The sequence below is a fragment of the Macaca thibetana genome, chromosome X (genome assembly GCF_024542745.1).
Source record: "Macaca thibetana thibetana isolate TM-01 chromosome X, ASM2454274v1, whole genome shotgun sequence".
NCBI lineage: Eukaryota > Metazoa > Chordata > Mammalia > Primates > Cercopithecidae > Macaca > Macaca thibetana.
The window spans coordinates 29,125,758-29,146,429 of record NC_065598.1 but is presented as its reverse complement, the minus strand read 5'-3'; the positions used below and the strand labels follow the sequence as shown (position 1 = coordinate 29,146,429).

The window sequence follows — 20,672 nt, the reverse complement described above, 5'->3', positions numbered from 1 at the left end:
ATCATTCAGATACTACCCATGTTTGTTGCTTTAACTGAGGGATATAATTTGGGTTTTAAGAATTGCTCTTTAATTTGGCCCCAAAGTAAATGTGCTAGAGTGTCACACCATTTAAAACAATGTTATACACAAATGTATCTTCCCAATAGACATGTTGTTAATACCTAAAATGCATTTTAGTATATACTGTTCTTAATTCTAGGGCATGTAGCTCTCCATTAAACCAAAATTTCACATCCAGTCAAACTGTTTAATAATTTATTTGCCCAAATCATTGTCTCAGGTAAGGCTACATACGATAGAAGTACTCATGATAACCAGTGGAACGAAAACTTTCATTAAAACTTTAACTATCTTCCTCTTGAATATCAACACTTAATTATTCTTTGATTTTATATAAAGAAAAGAAGATTTTTTGGACAAATGAAGTTTAGGAAAGTACAGTTGCCTTGGAAAACATTTAGGAGATAAAGAGTTCTATTTTTAGCTCCATAAAATAGTCTTATATAAGCTGTTTTACCATTCGGAGCCCAGTGTTCAGTATCCATGATATTGTGCTCCAATTGTCTCATGCTAGGTAGTGGTTTAGAATCCTAGCATTTCTAGAAAGGGGAAAGAAGTGCTTACTAAAGATGACTTCTCTACTCTGAAGAATAAAGACTAGAAGTGCATCCTATTTTCAATTCAGAGTAGACTGCTTTACTTTATATTTTTAAGTTCCTTTGTCTCAATACTACTGGTTGAAAAACCTACTTCAGTAGCGATTAAAGGAAAACATTAAGTAATAGATGAAAAACAAATTTCAAAATTGATTGTATAGAAACTCAAGTATAGCCAGATACCTTAAAGAAATAAATTATTATAAGATGTAGGTGACTACCACAAAACACTTTTCATATACAGGGAAAACTAATTTCAAGTGGATCAATGAACAAATAAAACTCTGTTTAATTTAAAACAGCTAATGTCCTTTTTATGCTTTTCTATGTAAGTTTTACAAGTATGATCATACACAAAAGTCACCAAGAAGAATCTCTCAATAAGAATATGAGAATAGGCCGGGCGCGGTGGCTCAAGCCTGTAATCCCAGCACTTTGGGAGGCCGAGAAGGGCGGATCACGAGTTCAGGAGATCGAGACCATCCTGGCTAACACGGTGAAACCCCGTCTCTACTAAAAAAATACAAAAAACTAGCCGGGCGAGGTGGCGGGTGCCTGTAGTCCCAGCTACTCGGGAGGCTGAGGCAGGAGAATGGCATGAACCCGGGAGGCGGAGCTTGCAGTGAGCTGAGATCCGGCCACTGCACTCCAGCCTGGGCGACAGAGCCAGACTCTGTCTCAAAAAAAAAAAAAATAAAAAATAAGAATATGAGAATAATGTTTTTAACTTCTGAATGTTGTTCTTATTATACCCTCTTTTCTCATGAAACCACCTTGTAAGAAATGCACTATAAAGAAAAAAAATGTATGAATGCAATTTTTATGTGACAAAAATGATGCACATTTGGATATAATTCTGCATTTTACAAATTTATATCATTCCTATTACCTTACTTCATTTGATCCTTGCAAAAACCCTATGAAATAAGAACAGCACGTTTTATCATCACCATTTTATACATGAGGAAACTAATATGATGCCGGATGTGGAAACTCCACCAACTTATGTGACTAGTGAGTTGTAGATTCATGATTATAGGTAGTGTTCTGAATCTTGTCCTCATGAACTTCCAACTTAGCAACCAGCTATGAAAATGACTCTGTGCATCACGTCTCACATAATTATTCAGTGATTGCACCTGAAGTTATGCTATTTTCAAGTAAACGAGGACACATATATCAGATTGATAGAGTGACAAATAAATAAAAGAGAAAAGTGCCTTTTCTAATTTGGAGTAAGACAGGAAGACAGAGGTAGGTTTTATATATTCTATTTAGCCACTCTAATGCTTATATTTTATGCATTATAAAATATAAGCATAATTTTTGGAAATCATAAACTCATTTTTATTTCAAGTACTTTCAAAAGCTAAAATTTCCCCTTTTTTTTTTTTGAGACTTCATCTTGCTCTTCTCCCCCAGGCTGGAGTGCAATGGCACGATCTCAGCTTGCTGTAACCTCTGCCTCCCAGGTTTGAGTGATTCTCCTGCCTCAGCCTCCCAAGTAGCTGGGATTACAGCCACCACGCCTGGCTAATTTTTGTATTTTTAGTAGACACAGGGTTTCACCATGTTGGCCAGGCTGGTCTTGAACCCCTGACCTTGTGATTTGCCCTCCTCGGCCTCTCAAAGTGCTGGGATTACAGGCGTGAGCCACCGCACCTGGCTCAAAAGCCAACATTTCTATAACTCCCTAAACATATTCTCTTTAGCCTTTGAATGGACTTCAGTGGAAGATGATTCAAAAGCAAGGAGGAATAACTTTCACCTATAGGAATCCACTTGCAATTGATTATGTACTTCTTTATAGATTAAAAAAATCAATGTGTAGCATAAAAACTAACTTAAAACAGTAGTTTTATCACTTCCAAGTGAAATATTGAAGACTGTGATTACCTGTAACAGTTAATTCAGTAGTTCTTCTCACAATGAAACCTCCATATTTTAATTCACAGGTATAATTTCCAATGTCATCTTCTCTGACTTCTCTTATAAGCAGAGTATCTCTTTTAAATACAATACTTGGCCTCCATGTTTTTGTCCTGCATTCCTGTATGAAGAACATACAATTTTGGTAGTACATATAGTAATGGAAAAATATAGAACAGTTTTAAATGACTAAAACAAAAGCTTCTAAAATTACATTTTAAAGGGACTAAAAAGTTTGAAACTAATGCTAAAGAATTCCACTTCTTCTCAGAATCTCTGGGAAATCAATTTGTTTCCTAGAATTTGCCTTCCTAGAATAATACAGCAAGTTGTACTGGTCATTATACATTTTTGAACCAATGAATACTTCAATCTGAAGATAATTTTTTTAAAAAGTCAATTAACTTCTGAGATTAGTATATCTAAACTACATATGTATTGATTTATTAGACATAAGAATAGAGATGTATGCTAAGACTATACCTGACATCATTTTGGAAACAAATGTTTCACATTTGATGATTGTGAAATCAACCATATTGAAATTGATAACATAAAATACAAACCATATTATTTTATTGGAAAGCAGAAAATTTGCCGTACAAAAGATGGCACCGTTCAATGATTATACCTGAATTCTATTTCAATATTTGAAACATTTTAGTTTTGCATTTAGTAAAAATTAAATCTCTTCATAGTGTGTGCATGCTATAATTCATGAAAGACACAATCAACATTTATATGCAAGGTCTTTAGAGTTCCATAAATATCTGTTTTCATTGTTGATAGACTTACCAAATTATGGTCTCTGAATTAAGCTTTGAATTATAATGATGTTGGCTCAGGAGATTTCTGTTTTTGCCAAAACAGAAGTCAATTTCCTCTAGCCAGATTTGAAATCAATGGAACGAGGATAAAACAGCTTTAAAACATTTGACACTCTTCAGGGGTAATATTATTTCTAAAAAGTTGTATTGCCAAATCAAATTTTTACAGAACATTATTTTATGTGGCTCAATGCCTTTCTGTAATTGGGGGCAATTTTCCAGTTATTTCAGACCAAAATATACATTGCATATGCCATATTAGTTGTATGACTCGTGATGATTGCATAAATTTTCCACTGAATGTGTGACATCTATATTTAGTCAGACTAATTGTTTTATACTATTCTACTATAGAAGTAGCCCTTAAATCTCTGCTATTTAGACTATAGGGGCTAATCTTTGACTATGGAAAGATAATCTGAAATTTTATGACTTTTAAATACCGCATATACTGCGTCCCCACCCACCACTTCACTAGTCTGCATAGCTTAAGGTCAAAATTACTGTGGCAATGTTGGCAATATGAGTAAAGGACTAGCCACTTTTTAAATTGTGTATGTGTAGTCTCTCATCTTTCAGCAAATTTTAAGATGCTCTTTACAAAAGGTGAGAAAAGACACACAACTCTTAAACTTATTAGTGAACAACAAAGGAACTGCATATTTAGAAGCTGATGTCACACATGAGTACTAAGGAAAAAAAGGGTTTTTTTGGAGACTTCGGGTCAAACTCCCCTAATACCACTCCCCCTTGAAGCAATCATCAGGGCTTACCTCAGAATATGCCTGTGGAAGTCAGGCAAACCACAGGGTGGTTCGAGATGTAAGGGTGGATAAGGATGAGAAATACTCCAACAATTAAAAAAAGAGAAAAAGAAAATTCATTCCACAGTAACAGAAACCAGCAGGACTAATATTTGTGTTCCGTTTAACATAGTCTAGGACTGAAAATCAAGCAAGGGACATGTATAAAACAGTTCCCTTGATGTTCTGAATCCACAATTTCACATGATCAAGAATCAGAAGTAAGTCTTACTTAGGAAAGAGCATTGCTGTTTTGGAAAAATCTTTTTTAAAATTGTTAAAGGTTTGCTTCTTGTTTTATTTCTAACAGTTTTTGAATTCATCTTCAGTCTGTCATGAAGGCTCAAATTCTGTGTACTGACATTTGTGGATCAAGTTACAAAGAGGCCCAGCTTCTAAAGTCCTACTTCCAGTGAGTTGGATAAAGCAAATGTTACATAAGGATTCTTTAAACTATGGATAAAATATTCTGGAGGAATGTTCATAGCATCCATACTTTATTTTTTGAGTATATTCAATAACAAAAAGTTCTTTTATGGTACAAACAAGCTTAAAATTATGTTCAAATCTGGAATATCAGTAAACATCAATGATGGTGACAGGAAACTCAGAGGTTCAATTATTCTGTTTAAGTTTAAAGTTTCATCTGGTTCTAGAAGAAAGTTACTTTAATATTGTATTTCTGGTGTCATAAAATTTCCTCATATGTTATTTCTTTAAAATGTTTATGTTTATACATGAAAAAGATTAGAATATGGAAAAAATTATGTCCATTAAACAGAAAATTCCATGAAAAACTAGTATATGATTTTATCCTGGAAAAAAAAAGCAAACCTTTTTCCTTTTGTTTGGGGACATCTTGAATTACTAATGTGAAGAATCCTGAAAAGAAGGTTCAAGGTAATTTAGTTCCTGAAATTATCAACCCAGACCATAATAGACTTGAAAATATTGTCCATGTAAATAAAATATAAACATAAACAGAACAGCTTATTACAGTGGATTATCAATACAAATATTAACTAGAATTTACTAAAGCCATTGGTTAAAAAACATTTAATGACCAGTATAACTTGCTGTATTATTCTAGGAAGGCAAAGCTAAACTGTATCATGCCCATGTAAGTTTTCTATCCAATTTGCTCCAGAATATAAGGCACAATTAATTTGTTAATAGGAAATAGAACCACCCGCAGTCCATACCTTGTACCAAAGGATTTCAGGTTCTCTGGTTGGCAGTAGAAAATCCTCTATGTCACGGCACGAAATTTCCTTGCTTTTGCTAAGTTCAGCTTTTTCAAAATACTTCATCTTGGAATTATAGCAGAGTCCAGTGTCATTTTCACCCACTGTTAGCGAGATGGATACTTTCATACAGTAAGTGGAGTTTCTGTAACAAAGGAGAATAAATATGGTGACCTGGAGTGAACAAAAAGCAAGTGTTGCCAAGGCACTGTATTCAATTCACTTAAAAGAGAAGCAAAAACTTCATTGTTTAACTAATTTTATGGTATCTTGACTTAATCCACAGGGTTCTCTCTTGCTACCCAACTAAACAATACTTGGTCTTGTGAAGGTTAAATGTATATTTGTTTTTATTTGCCAGAGAAAATGTTTTGTTTTACATTCAGGTTCAGTTTTAAAATGTTTAATAGATATTTTGTACCTAGAAAAAAAATAAAGGAAGATTTAGGTCAAGAATAAAGTCAAGCCTGGGCTTATGCTAAAATTAACAAATTCAATAGAAGTAGAAAACTATAACTGGCCTATTAATCACAGCGAGGTACAGGAATAATGGGGCATGCTCTTACAATATTGGTTGTCTTGCTAAGAAGAGTAGTTACTGAGTCTGGGCAGAACACATTCTTGGATAAAAGTATTGCAAAGTTACTATCTTTATCGACCCGTATCTATTTGGGTTGGGACCTGGAGTCCAGGTTGTCAGAGCAAAGGATTCTACTGTGTTACATAAGAACAACCTCATCCTGAAAGACAGATTCTACAGAATCCAGTCATTAAATAAGCATCTCTTTTTTTCTTCCTGGTACATAAATCAAGTTTATATCTTGGAATAAGTGAGGCTATAAACCTTTTGTAAGGGTTGGGACCAAATGAAGTTTTTTCAGTAAATTGCACTACTTCTACTTATTTTTTAAGTCTCAGGACATTCAATGAACACTGATAATGTATCAAGCATGGTGTTGACTAATGAGAAGAAAGAGAGGAATAAAATATTGAATTCAAAGTTTGCTTTAGAACTTCCCATTTGGTAAATAAGTGCCCAACTGCTTATTCATGTACTTGGCCATCAAATTCCTGTATTTGAGTCTCACTGCTTACCATCTCTACAACACTGGGCAATTTATTTAACTCCTTTGAGTCTCAGGTGGGGTAGAGAGACAGCACCTGTCTGAGCATTAAAAAGGATACTGGATAGAAATCTGCTTGGCCTGTCATAGGTGCTCAGTGATACTAGTTCCTCTTCGCATCATGACCAACATCTCCTAAGTCCTCCTCCTTATTCAGCTAACACTTTGACATTTAAGCAGCTCCCTTATTTAGATTCTTGCTTTTGTTTAATGCTAATATGACACAGTGAGAATGTCCAGAAGATGGGTAGGCTATTAGGCTTAATATCTGGTAACAAAGAATATTTCCACAAAATTGGATGGTTCTTTATTGAATGTAGACATCTCTAGCTTCCTATAATACCTAGCCTACAAGTAGATGTAAGATACTTAATAGGTGAAATAATTAGCCATTAAACAAAGTTAGTCAGAAGTTTGAAAAAAGTCCTGAGCATGCGTGTTTCAGGAATTTTGCTAGAAGAAGGCATATTCCCTGTCCTGAGGCCCTCACAATCCAGGGAAAGAGACAAGCAAATAAACAGCTGAAATTCAACATGATAATTTCTATAAAGAGCTATGAACTACCACAGTGGTATCAAAGAAAGAAACAAGAAAGCTCCATAAATGATGATATTTGAACTATCTTAGAGACTGAATAAGACTTTTGCAATTTTAAGAAGGGTTATCTGAGGTAACGGTTTGCACAAAGCCTGGAAGGATAAAACAACTTGCTGTGTCTAAGTAATTGCAAATAATGTGGAGTGACTGGAGTATAAAGGACTTGAGACTGGATAGATGCACAGAAGCAAGACTGAAAGTCACATAAGCCACTTAAAAGAGTTTAAACTTTATGTTGAGGAATGATGAACTTTGGATCTTGGAAAGGATTTTCTGATTATAATGAGAAAAATGGGTTTGACTGTAAGGAAGAATAAATGCAATGAGACAAATTAGAAAGCAACTGCATTCATTCAGAAACAAATGGCAGCCCCAATGAAAACAACACACATTGGGACACAAAAGAGGGATCACGTTCAAAATATATTTAAGACACTGAATCAATATAACAGTGAGGAAGCAAAGGAAAGAGAGAGGCATCCAAGATGATCAAGAATTTTTCTCAGTTGAGTATATGAAAGGTAGAATCAATCTTTCAGCATAAAAAACACTGAAAAAGAAACAGATTTGAGAGAAAAGAGTGTGTTAAATTTTAGCTTGAGCTTCACATCCAAATGAAAAAGATACCCTCTTTGGGTTTGCCAGCAATACTGCTCATGCATTATTTATTAATTTTACTCCAGTACTGACTGGCGCATGCTCTTTCCAGGCTCATTATAAGATCATTTTTTCAGAAAAAAAAAATTATCTAAATTAACCTATTAACTGTTTTAGGGCACATTCAAATGTGCCTTAAGAAGATACTTAGGTTTTAGAATAATACAGATTTGTAGAACACAGAATTTTTAAAAAAACAAAACAAAATTTAAAAAAACAAAAAAACCAGAAAAGCCTTTTAAAGAAGTAAATCTGTGCATTATAATTTTGAAACTTCCACATAAATCGTTTAGACACAAGAGTCTTAGATTTCCTTTCTCCTCAAACTATTGATTACTTTTGTTTGTCTGTTGTACTGTATCTCTTTGTGTGGAATACCAGACATTCATATACAGAGAGAGAGGGAGAGAGAGGCAGGGTCAACTGTAGAGCAAGACTCCAAAGCCCAACCTCATGGGTTCAATCTCAATCACTCATTCAAGCTCTATCACTCATTATTTTTGAAAACTAGGGAAAGTTACTTGGCTCATTTGGCTTCCATTTCCTTATTAGGATAAGGTGAAAGTAATACCAATGATGCCATAGGCTGCTGTGGAAAATGAATACAATAAAACCCATAAAGAACTTAGAACATTGCCTGTCTTCCAGTGAACACTCAGTAAGTGTTAGATCTTATTATCAGCACCGCCTCCCTCATTCCCAGTTTCTTTATATTTCCATTTTGCAGTACAGTCACACAGTGTTTGTTTAACAAATTAGAACATACTGCCATGATGAGGCCTTCAGTTCTTTGGTGTCTAATTAGTGTGAAGCTTAAAAGTCCAGATAAGTCCTTATACTTTTCATTTGAAATATATGAGTGGGTTGAATAAGAATGACTAAAGTTGAAGTAAATATGGACTCCCCACCACAGCCATCACCTCTTTTTCTTCTTTAAATACAAATGTCCCCTAATCTTCAGAAAATGGCTCCAGATGAACATCACTTAGGTATTCTTATTTTCCTAACTTTTATTCTTCAGCTCTGTGAGATGAGTGCTGATTTACAAATGTCTGGTAATGTCTGGAACTCCAGACTCTCCAGGATGGCACTATTTTCAAATTACTTTCGATGTTTAATACTTGTTTACTGTTTCTGTTCATCAGTAGGTGATTTAAAAAGCTAAAAATAAACTAGTATCCAACGAATGCTACAGTCCCATTTACTGAGACGAGCTAACAGGAAACAAGCAACTTGTGACACATTAATAAACATATGATACCCCTGAGGGGAATTTACACACTCTCAAAGCAAAGAGTGCATTCCGCCATCATCAAACTTGCGACATGACTGCTATGGTTCTCTGCTGTCAGGGAAATAACGTGGAATGGGGTAAATGGGGTAAAGAGAATGCTCCTAAAGGACTTATGGTAAAACCATTAGCACATATTTACTCAGCTTTTACTGTTTATAACAGATGGGTTGTAGTCTAGGCAAAAACTTAAGTCATGATTGCTGGTTTCAATGTTTATAAAATGACTAGAGAGACAGGACATGCATGCAGGCAGAGAAAACAGAGTTATTTACAGTCAAGAGTCAATACCCCACTATCCTTTCTAGTGAAGAAAGAATATTAGTATAGACTTTTAAATAAAGATCCAGTTGTCTCTGGCAAGGGTGACGCTGAGGTCCCCACCAGGTACACACACAACATATTGTAGAAACAACTAACATAAAGTTACTTATTTCAATGTCTTAACATTACAGCAAAGGGATCCAAGGCTGAAAGAAGTCAATGAATTTCTCTAATTCTATTATCTAATTAGTGGTAGAAATAGGGTTAGAACTCACATCTCCTAACTTCTAATTCACTGGTCTCTTCTATATGCTAAGGGAGGTAATTGGTGCTGGGTTAGCATACATAGACTCTATATACCTATGGATGATCATAGATATATAGATATATACATACCATTGTTTAAGATAAAAGAAAGTTACCTACCCTTAACCCTTCGTTTTACTTTATTTTACACTCTAAAATAAATGTCTTCTGGACATTAAGGGCTTACATTTTCAAATTTTCTTCAGGACTTTAATGACACAAGTTTTCAAAAAAATCCATGATCTAACTTGATTTTTTTGAAAATTTAGGTCCTTAAAGTCCCCAAAACCTGATAAGTGATATAAGGGAGCAGGTGACCTGAAATATTATTGTTTCTTCATATTTTTCTACTATATAAAAGCTATATGTATGTATTTGTGTGTATATATACTATATATATTTACTTCTGAGGCACTGGCTTTGAGTCCCGCCTTACAAAGAAGAAAAAAAAAAAATCTGATTCAGTGAAAATATTGGGAATACCCAAATACTTTTGAACACAATTAAGAAATCAATATAAGACACAAAAATAAATTCAAAATAATTACTTCCATTCAGATTCCAGAAGTCAGTAGAGCACCGTGAACTCCTCCACAGATTTCTCAGTACTGTTGTACTTTGAAATAGAAGACAATTCAGTATTGATATGCATGGGAGCTATGAGATTTTTTTTTTTGTTTTTTGGAGATGGAATTTCGCTCTTGTTGCCCAGGCTGGAGTGCAATAGTGCGATCTCAGCTCACTGAAACCTCCGCCTACTGGATTCAAGCGATTCTCCAGCCTCAGCCTCCAGAGTAGCTGGGATTACAGGCACATGCTACCACTCCAGGATAATTTTTGTATTTTTTGTAGAGACAGGGTTTCACCATGTTGGTCAGCTAGTCTCAAACTCCTGATCTCAGCTGATCTACCTGCCTCAGCCTCCCAAAGTGCTGGGATTACAGGCGTGAGCCACTGTGCCTGGCCGCTATCAGAGATTTTAAAATTCATTTTTAAAAGGATGACTACATTGCATAACTATAGATCAAAGTGCAGAAATTTGGGTAGTGCAGGAAGAAAGTAAAAAAGGAAAATATGTGTGGAAAGGGAAATTTTGTATATAACTGATTCACTGATAAAGGATATTAAAAACCGTGTTATGTGATAACCTTAGTATAGCACAGTTTTAATTATTCTGTAATCACACGCCCTATGCACGGTAATGTGTAGTGTTTGGTATCCCTCTCTTGCTCTAGCAGAATTACCAGTGGCATGACTGTAAAATGTATCCTCTAACAGGATCACTAAACACATGACCTGTTCATTCTGCTAATTCTCAAGTCCCTGAGGGAAATAACATTTTTATAATGTTTGGCAATCTTTTCCTACTTCATGAAGTAGTGTGTAAGAAAGCCAGGGATTTGATTAACGTTTTTAAAGGATTAACTTGTTCTATGCCTCTGCGTTTTATATGGTCTACTCTAACATTCATTGGTCATTTTTCAAGTCATGATATTTCCTTTTTGTAAGAATGAAGGCACATAATATTTTTCAAGTGTCATAAGCCTTTGGCACTGAGAAGCCGCACAGAGTGGCAGCAGATCTGAAGGTTCAGTTACTACAGACCTGAGCAGAAGTGAACCGTGTGGAAGGCAGCTTCTCAACCAGAAATTTGACCATCGTGTCTAATCATTAGTTGTAAACAGAAAGTGTTAGGAATGAAAAAGTGTCAAGGTTAGATTGTGGAAGGGGCATCTTAGAGCTTTTTAAACCTTAAATATACTTTGATAGTTTATCTCTAATCTTAAAGCATTCAATTTTTTTCCCTTTTTTATTGTTCTCTCAGTCTTTATGATAATGCCTGAAGCTATGCATGTGATCCTCTCTCATATCTTATCTTTCTTAAACACACTGTGTTTGTAGCTACTGACACTAAAAGAGAGATTTGTTGGGATTAGTTTTTCTTTTCAGAAGAGCTCTGGAGGACCTATTGATTTAACCCTGGTTGAAATCAGCCCTTGGTGAAAAGATTGGAATGAGACCATCAAGCAGATGCTTAAAACCTAAAAACGCCAGTTTACTGCCTTCTCATTTGAAATTCTTTTTTAAACATTTTCTTGAACTGGTAAATTGAACTCCACCTACAGTGTTTCGCTAACTGTAAATTCAAGATAATTGTCTTCTCTTTTTTGGTAAAAAGTGATCAATACAATTTTCCTATTTTTATTTTTCTAACCTATTATTCCTGGAATATTAGAGTTGAGAAGGCCTAGGCATATAAAATTCTAGTCCAGTATTTCTGTCCGAGTAATTCTTGGGAATGAACATTTTCAGACTTCACCTCTGTAGATTCCAAGAGTAAGGGAAAATATAAGAGGGAGAAGAAGTAAAAACCATGTCAGTGAGGGAAACTGAGGCCCAGGTCATGGGTTCAAGATTACACACATTACATATAATTTCTTCAGGGCCTATGGCTGATTTCTTCGATCTTTATGCGTTTTAACCTTTTTGTTTTTGAGACGGAGTCTTGCTCTGTAGCCCAGGCTGGAGTGCAGTGGTGCAAGCTTGGCTCACTGCTACCTCCACCTCCCCGGTTCAGGAGATTCTCCTGCCTCAGTCTCCTGAGTAGCTGGGACTACAGGCGTCTGCCACCACGCCCAGCTAATTTTTTGTATTTTTAGTAGAGACGGGCTTCCACTGTGTTAGCCAGGCTGGTCTTGATCTCCTGACTTCGTGATCCGCCCACCTCGACCTCCCAAAGTGCTGGGATTACAGGCGTGAGCCACTGCGCCTGCCCCCGTTTTAACATTTTTATTTTCTTCCTAACAGTCACAATTTTTTTTTTTTTTTTTTTTTTTTTTTTTTTTGAGATGGAGTCTTGTTTGAACTGTCGCCCAGGCTGAGTGCAGTGCGCGATCTCGGCTCACTGCAACCTCTGCCTCCCGGGTTCACACCATTCTCCTCCCTCAGCCTCCTGAGTAGCTAGGACTACAGGCACCCACCAACATGCCCGGCTATTTTTTTTTTTTTTTTTTTTTTTTTTTTTTTTTTTTTTTTTTGTATTTTTTGTATTTTTAGTACAGACGGGGTTTCACCGTGTTAGCCTGGATGGTCTCCATCTCCTGACTTCGTGATCCACCTGCCTCGGCCTCCCAAAATGCTGCGATTACAGGCGTAAGCCACTGTGCCCGGCCCACAATCACAATTTTTAATTACAGTATTTTTCCTCATTTTGCTACATCCACTATTAATATGTATGCTTCTCATAATATGTAAAATATGGAAGTAAGCTGTATGCTGTTTGAATTCTTAGAGGCACATTATTTTTTAACTAAGGTAAAATTCATGCAACATAAAATGAACCATTTACTATTTTGAAGTTTATAATTAAATGGCATTTAATACATTGATAATGTTTTGAAACGCTCACCTCTATCTAGTTCTAAAACTAGAAAACCTAGTATCCATTAGCAATTACTCTTCTCTCTTCTCTCCCTACAATAACTGGAAACCACCCATCTGCTTTCTGTCTCTATGGATCTGCTTATTCTGGATATTTCATATAAATGTCATCATATAAATGTAGCCTTTTGTGTCTGGCTTCTTTTACTTAGCATAATGTTTTCAGGGTTCATCCACGCTGTAGTATGCATCAGTACTTCATTCCTTCCTTTTGGCTGAACATTAGCCCATTGTGTGATATACCACTTTCCATGTATCCAATCATAAGCTTATTGGACATTTGGGTTTGTTTTCACATTTTAGCTACTGTGAATAATGCTGCTATGAACATGCATGTACAAATATTTAAGTCCCTGCTTTTAATTCTTTTGGGTATATATCTACAATTTGAATTGCTGGGTCATATGGTTTAACTTTTTGAGGGACCAGGAATATTTCCTTTGTTAATCTCTTAAACTCTTTCTCCTTTTCTGAACATTTCAGTTTCTGTTGACACATGGATAGGAATTCAATAAAGGAATTTGTTCAGTGATGACCTGTTGAGGCTAAAGACTTCAAAGGTCTAATGATCTCCTTAAGTGCCTGGTACAGGATCAGGCATTTAGGAGGTACTCTCAATATATAATATATTAAATAAATAAATGAATGAACTATTATCTAATAGCTACAAAGTTCTGACTGCTTTTTTTTTTGGCTTAACCTTTCTAAACAATTCCCACCTAAACCCAACCATACTAGTTTTTTGATACCTTTCATTTTCTTGAGTTTTGAAATAACACATACTTCTTTTTCTTTCTTTTTCTTTTTTTTCTTTCCAGACACAGTCTTGCTGTTTCGCCCAGGCTGGAGTGCAGTGGCATGATTTCGGCTCACTGCAACCTCCACCTCCTACGTTCAAGCGATTATCGTGCCTCAGCCTCCCGAATAGCTGGGACTACAGGCGCCTGCCACCAAGCCTGGCTAATTTTTGTATTTTTAGTAGAGGCAGGGTTGCACCATGTTGGCTAGGCTTGTCTCAAACTCCTGACCTCAAAAGATCTACTCACCTTGGCCTCCCGAAGTGCTGGGAGTACAGACGTGAGCCACTGCGCCCAGCCATAAATAACACGTATTACTTGATAGCATATACAGCAAACAGACGTGTCTTCCATGCCCACAAATAATTAAAATAGAGTTGTAAAGATGCTCTGCACTGAATAGCTACACACAATCACCTGATGCTCTCCTTATTTCATCCAACACACAACAGGCCTTCTTCTAACCATAGTTGACATTCTTGATGTGAAAGACAAGGGATAGGGAAGATAAATGTGTGAGTCACATTTGGGTAAGTTGCACATCACTTTTTGTTCTCCAAGCTTTACAAAGGCAGCTTTTTCTAAGGTGTTCATAATATTTACCAAGACTCATGATCAGAGTTTCATATAAAAAGTGACATCTTTGAACTCAGCACATTTAGAAATGGGTCCATATTCTGAAGACACAGACAGAACAGAACAGACTATCTGCATCTGGACAAACAAGATATTCGTCATCTATAAAAGGTCTAGAGAAAAGGAAACGCAAGCCAGAGTGCTCCCTGAAGAAGAGAATCACAAGCACTTCCCTCAAATTACATGTTCATAGCACCTGCTTGATGCTCTAATTTGAAGACACCACATGAGATTTTACTTGACTTTCTTCACCACTTCCTAATTTCATATTTTTTAACTCCTTCATCCCCTTTACACCTCCTCTTCCCCTGTCATGGTTTGAGATAATTTCATTCTATGTATATGCAGCATGTCATCCCTTAAACTTCCAGTTCAAAAAGGATGTTGTTTCATAAGAACAAAATAAAACAAAAAGAAAGCACTAAGCCCAGCAATGGCCTTGCAATATAAGAAAAGAATAAATATATGATATCATTTATTAAAGAATTGAATACAGTTCTTACTGACTGAGCATTTAAAATTCATTCACGGCTGGGCAGTGTGGTTCACGCCTCTAATCCCAGCACTTTGGGAGGCTCATGTTCAAGGAGTTCAAGACCAGCCTGGGCAACATGGCGAAACTCCACCTCTACCAAAAAATAGAAAAATTAGCCAGACGTGGTAGTGTGTGCCTGTAGTCCCAGACACTTGGGAGGCTGAGGTGGGAGGATCACCTGAGCCTTGGAGGCAGAGGTTGCAGTGAGCCAAGATCACACCACTGCACTCCAGCCTGGGTGACAGAGTGAGATCTTGTCTCAAAAAAGAAAAAAAAAAAAAATTTCACTCAGTCAGCACAACACATTCAATGAGCAATGGCTATATCCTGGACTGGCCGGGGATAAAGCAGTGAATAAACAGGGTACTTGATTTTATGGAGTTTATATCCTACTGAGAGGCAAATTTGGGAAGGAGGAAACATTGTATAGAAAGCTTTACCTTTCAATACCAGCTCACACACACTGGGATGGGTATTATCCGAAAATAAAAAGTGTAGGCCAGGCACGGTGGCTCACACCTATAATCCCAGCACTTTGGGAGGCCAAGGCAGGTGGATCACGAGGTCAGGAGTTCAAGATCAGCCTGGCCAAGATGGTGAAACCCCGTCTCTACTAAACACACAAAAATTAACCAGGCCTGGTGGTGGGCGCCTGTAATCCCAGCTACTCAGGAGGCTGAGGCAAAGAATTACTTGAACCTGGGAGGCTGAAGTTGCAGTGAGCCAATATCGTGCCACTGCACTCCAGCCTGGGCAACAGAGTGAGATTCTGTCTCAAAAAATAATAATCAAAAAAAATTTTTTTTTAAAAAGTGTGTTGGGGGATGGACAACAAGTATTGGCAAGGAGTAGAGAAATTAGAACCCTTGTGTATTACTGGTAGAATGTAAACTCGTGCAGCCACTGTAGAAAACAGTTTTGCAGTTCCTCAAAATGTTAAATATAGAATATCCAACAATACCTCTCCTAGGTATACACACAAAATAACTGAAAAAAAAATTTGTACACCAATACTCGTAGCAGCATTACTCGCAATAGCCAAAAGGTAGAAAATATTCAAATGTCCATCAACAAATGAAAAGATTAAAAAGTGTGGTGTGTATATATATATACATAATAGGAATGTTATTCAGCCTTAAAAAGCAATGACTTTCTCATACATGATACAACATGGATGAAACCTGAGAACATTAGGCTAAGTGAAATCAGTCAGTCACAAAAGGATAAATATTGTATGATTAAACTTATCTGAGGTTCCTAGGATAAGTAAATTCATAGAAACAGAAAGTAGAGTAGAGATTACCAGGAGCTGGTGGGAGGAAGGAATGGGAAGTTAGTGTTTCATGGGTAAAGAATTTCTTTTTCTTTTTTTCTTTTTTTTTTTGAGACGGAGTCTCGCTCTGTCACCCAGGCTGGAGTGCAAATGGCACGATCTTGGCTCGCCGCAACCTCCACCTCCCAGGTTCAAACGATTCCCCTGATTCTCCTGCCTCAGCCTTCCGAGTAGCTGGGATTACATATGCCCGCCACCACGCCCACCTAATTTTGTATTTTTAGTAGAGATGGGGTTTCTCCATGTTGGTAAGGCTGGTGTCGAACTCCTGACCTAAGGTGATTCACCCGCCTCGGCCTCCCAAAGTGCTGGGATTACAGGCGTGAGCCACCGCACCCATGGGTAAAGAATTTCTATTTTAGATGATGGAAAATTTTGGAAATAGATAGTGGTAATGGTTGCACAACATTCTGAATGTAATCAATGCCACTAGTTTTATAATTAAAAATGATTCAAATGATCAATTGCGTGGTATTTTACTACAACTTAAAAAAATTAGAATGGTATACTTTAAGTGGGTGAAATATACGATATATGAATTATATTTCATTTAAGCCATCATTTCAAAAAGATTTAATGCATTATCTCATTTCATTGCCCTCTATGTAATCTCATTTAACCCTCTCAATCTAAATTCCATTTCTATGTTGTGTCTCCTTTATTTGTATCTCCAGCTCTGAACTCTAGATTTATATATTCAAATATCTATTTGCTATGCCTTTTTGAAATCTTAAAAAGTTAATTCATTTATTTGTGACATATACTACATCATCCATCCAATTGCTCAAGCAAAATAGCTGAATGTCCTTTGAAACATCACGGGCTTACTCCAATGGAACTAGCGGGAGTTGAATGAGGGAGTTCCATAAACTCAATAGTTAGATAATATTTCAATGCAACATTTAACAATTAAATTAATGCAAAAATAATCCACAAGAAGAATACATCTCATATTTTTTTATGCACTCAGTTTTATATTTATAGTTATCCTCTCAGTTATCACTAACTGGTCTTTTCTTTGCCTTCTTTCTTTATATTGGTATATATTTTCTCCTCCATAACATTGTAAGAGTCTTGCATGAGGGGGTCGTATCTGCCTTAACACTTTATCCCATACATAGTTTCTCAATTTCCCAGTTTCTCCTCACAAATGGCGCTGGTGATGAATTTTTACAAGAGGGGATCTATCCTTTCAGTTTCTGGGTTCTGGTAACACCACTTCCTTCTTCTCTTTGTCCCTTCATATATAGGGGTGGTAGTAGTTTCCTAATGTCACTAACGTCTGGGTCATTTCAGCTCTTCTAGCATACTGATATCCTGTTTCCCACGTTACATTTCTTCTACTGAACTATCTGGAATGAATTTGCTTTAACTGACTAGGTCCTGGCCAATACAGTAGCTTAGGGAACAAATAGTCTAAGTGTTTAATCCACATTTTATCTAAATTCCTAGAGGTCTCCCATGAGGTAAAAGAAAAAGATAAATTATATAGGTGTACATTTGCAAATATTACAAATAACACTGTTCAAACATAGTAAATGTAATAAGTTAAGGTACTTTTCCAGCTTCCTTTCTATGATTAAAGCCTCTTATTTATGTATCTAAAACCAAAAACAGGAAAAAAGGAAAAAGCGGAATTAAACTGTGAATTAATAGAATTTAAAAGCAGAGTTGGGTTTTTGGGGGAGGTAACTTTTTTATTCTATATGATTTAGACACATTTCACAGTTGGTTTCCTTTCCATTCCTTTATATACAATTATAATATCACTTCAAGTTCATGCAATTTTCCGATATTTCTTGCTAGAATGGAAAGCCATTTATCTGAATTACCTATTATTCATTAAAATAACGAATGGTTTGAATACCAGCAACCTAATAACTTTACTCGGCAATAACTGGTCATTTTTGGAAAAAGAAAATGGCCTAATTACTTCTATTTTTTTTGTAAACATAAACATGCTCAGAATATGACATTATATTAAGGATTCACGCCAACAGAGACAATACAGAAATAAAAAACTTTACATTTCAGTTGTCAGAATGTAATACTATAGAGTTATGTTAGAGGTATGATTAAAAGTGTTAGAAGTAAAACACAAGTGGGTCCAATCTTTATCCACATGTGACAGTGAATATAAGAAGAGAATATTTTCACAGGGAGAGGAATTTATTTGCAAGTTGTGTGACTAGGAACAAGTAACATCTTCCTTGAACTTCAGCACCAGATCATAGAACTCTAAGGATACTTAATCTCATAGAGTTATTGTGAGAAGTAAATAGCATCCTGGTGTGAATGTATTTTGTAATGGACAAACTGCTACACAATAGGTATTATTCCTGTTACTGTTATTTGCAGTAATGGACTGGGACTCAGATTATGGTCAACTTCACTACATTTCTTGTATCTTCTCAGGCTCAATGTTGTTGCACATACCCTTCATTATTCAAAATATATCAGCACTGACTAAATATGAAATTTATATCAAGGTCACCACTTTTTGAAGCTTAATCTGCTTTCCAGCAGCACCTCATAAAAGGGATAAATCACATAACTCTTCCTATTTAATCTCCTTATCCTACTGTGAATGCAGCTCTCTTCCTTTTTCTGTTCTCCAGATCCAACTTTTTCATTTTTATAGAAAGATTCAGTATGAATAGAACACCCTTTCTGTGAGAGAAGTCTCATACGTTTGAAATCCAGTTAATCTTGTCTCATAGTATTGCCTGAAAGAGCTGCAGTTGACAGAGGCATCAAGTGGAAGGCATTCCTAGATGCAGGAGTACAGAGATAAATACATAAATACATGAATGAATGAATGAATGAATGAATGAATGAATGAATGAATAAAGCAGCAATGAGGGCTTATCTGTTATTAGCTCTGCTCTCTTTTCTGAGTTTCAGACGGATGAAACACCAAGGGGATTCTAGGACTAGATAGCTAAATATCTGTGGATGTCAACAACTGTATACATGGAACAGAGATTTTGAAATTCACTATTTTTAGAAGTATAGGTCATATGAAAAACACTGATTCCCTAGCCGTAGGGGAGGTGGAATAATGACACTGGAGGTTTTGCAACAGTCAGCTGTCAAAACTCCTTTTCTGTCAATACTATAAGATTATTTCTCATGTTCTTCTCATAGGAAACAACTGTAACAAAAAACTGAAATGGCTTTACTGTGTCCATGATTTTCAGTTAAAATATCTGCCTCTTCCTTAAAAGTACATTATGATAATAGCAAGAAAATAGAGAACATGTATGTATTATTGCCGTTTTACCCAATTATATTCAGTCTTATCTAAATGTCAAGTTTTCCGAAATTATTCATCACATGCATATGAAGAATATCTCAATGATTAACTAGACATCATTTCCTTTGGTGCTTTCCTAAAGCTCCAATTTATGCAACAGCATTGTAATCATGCCCACTCTCAAAACCCTTATGTTCACTAGCCTATTAAATACAACTGTAACTGACTACCTTGGTGGATAATTTACAAAACCTATTACAATGCTTCTGGCTTTCTTTCACTAATATGGATTTATTTGGAATCAAAATTATATGAAGTATTGCTGTATAATTTCACTTTGTAGTTACTGATGTCACTATCTACCATTTATTATGTCTATAATGTACAAAGCACATAAGGTGAGTAAATATATATATATTTTGTACCAGTCTTGCTCTGTCACCCAGGCCGGAGTGCAGTGGCACAATCATGGTCACTATAGCCTCGACCTTCTGGGTTCAAGCGAACCTCCTGTGTCAGTCTCCTGAGTAGTTGGGACTGCAGGAATGTGCCACCACATCTGGATAAGTTTTTTTATTTTCTGTAGAGGCAGTGTCTCTCCAGGTCACCCAGACTGTTATTGAACTCCTGGGCTCAAGAGATCCTCCTGCCTCAGTGTCCCGAGTAGCTGGGACTACAGGTGCATGCCAGCATGTCCAGCTAAATTTTTTTAAATTTTATTTTTTGTAGAGATGAGGTCTCCCTCTGTTGCTCAGGCTGGTCTCTAATTCCAGGGATCCAGCAATCCTCCCACTTCGGCCTCCCCAAGTGCTAGGGTTATAGGGATGTGCTACCTCACCCAGCCAACTCATTAATTTGAATAGTGGCTTTGGGTATGTTACTTTTTCATTTATCACATAAAAATCTCCATGGAAGCTTATGTCATTTCCAAAAATTTCAAAATTACATTATTGATGACATCATTATTTATGCT

At 36.2% G+C, this 20,672-nt stretch overlaps 1 protein-coding gene across 1 annotated transcript in view; it reads right to left on the bottom strand.

Annotated features, from left to right (window-relative positions):
• IL1RAPL1 (interleukin 1 receptor accessory protein like 1) overlaps positions 1 to 20,672 on the bottom strand; it is a 1,385,688-nt gene that overhangs the window by 560,222 nt on the left and 804,794 nt on the right. The window contains exons 4-5 of the mRNA XM_050776674.1: positions 5,421 to 5,607; positions 2,556 to 2,709 (exon numbers count right to left, since the gene is read on the bottom strand). Coding sequence (XP_050632631.1) covers positions 2,556 to 2,709; positions 5,421 to 5,607 — 341 coding nt within the window. The remainder of the gene's footprint in view (positions 1 to 2,555; positions 2,710 to 5,420; positions 5,608 to 20,672) is intronic.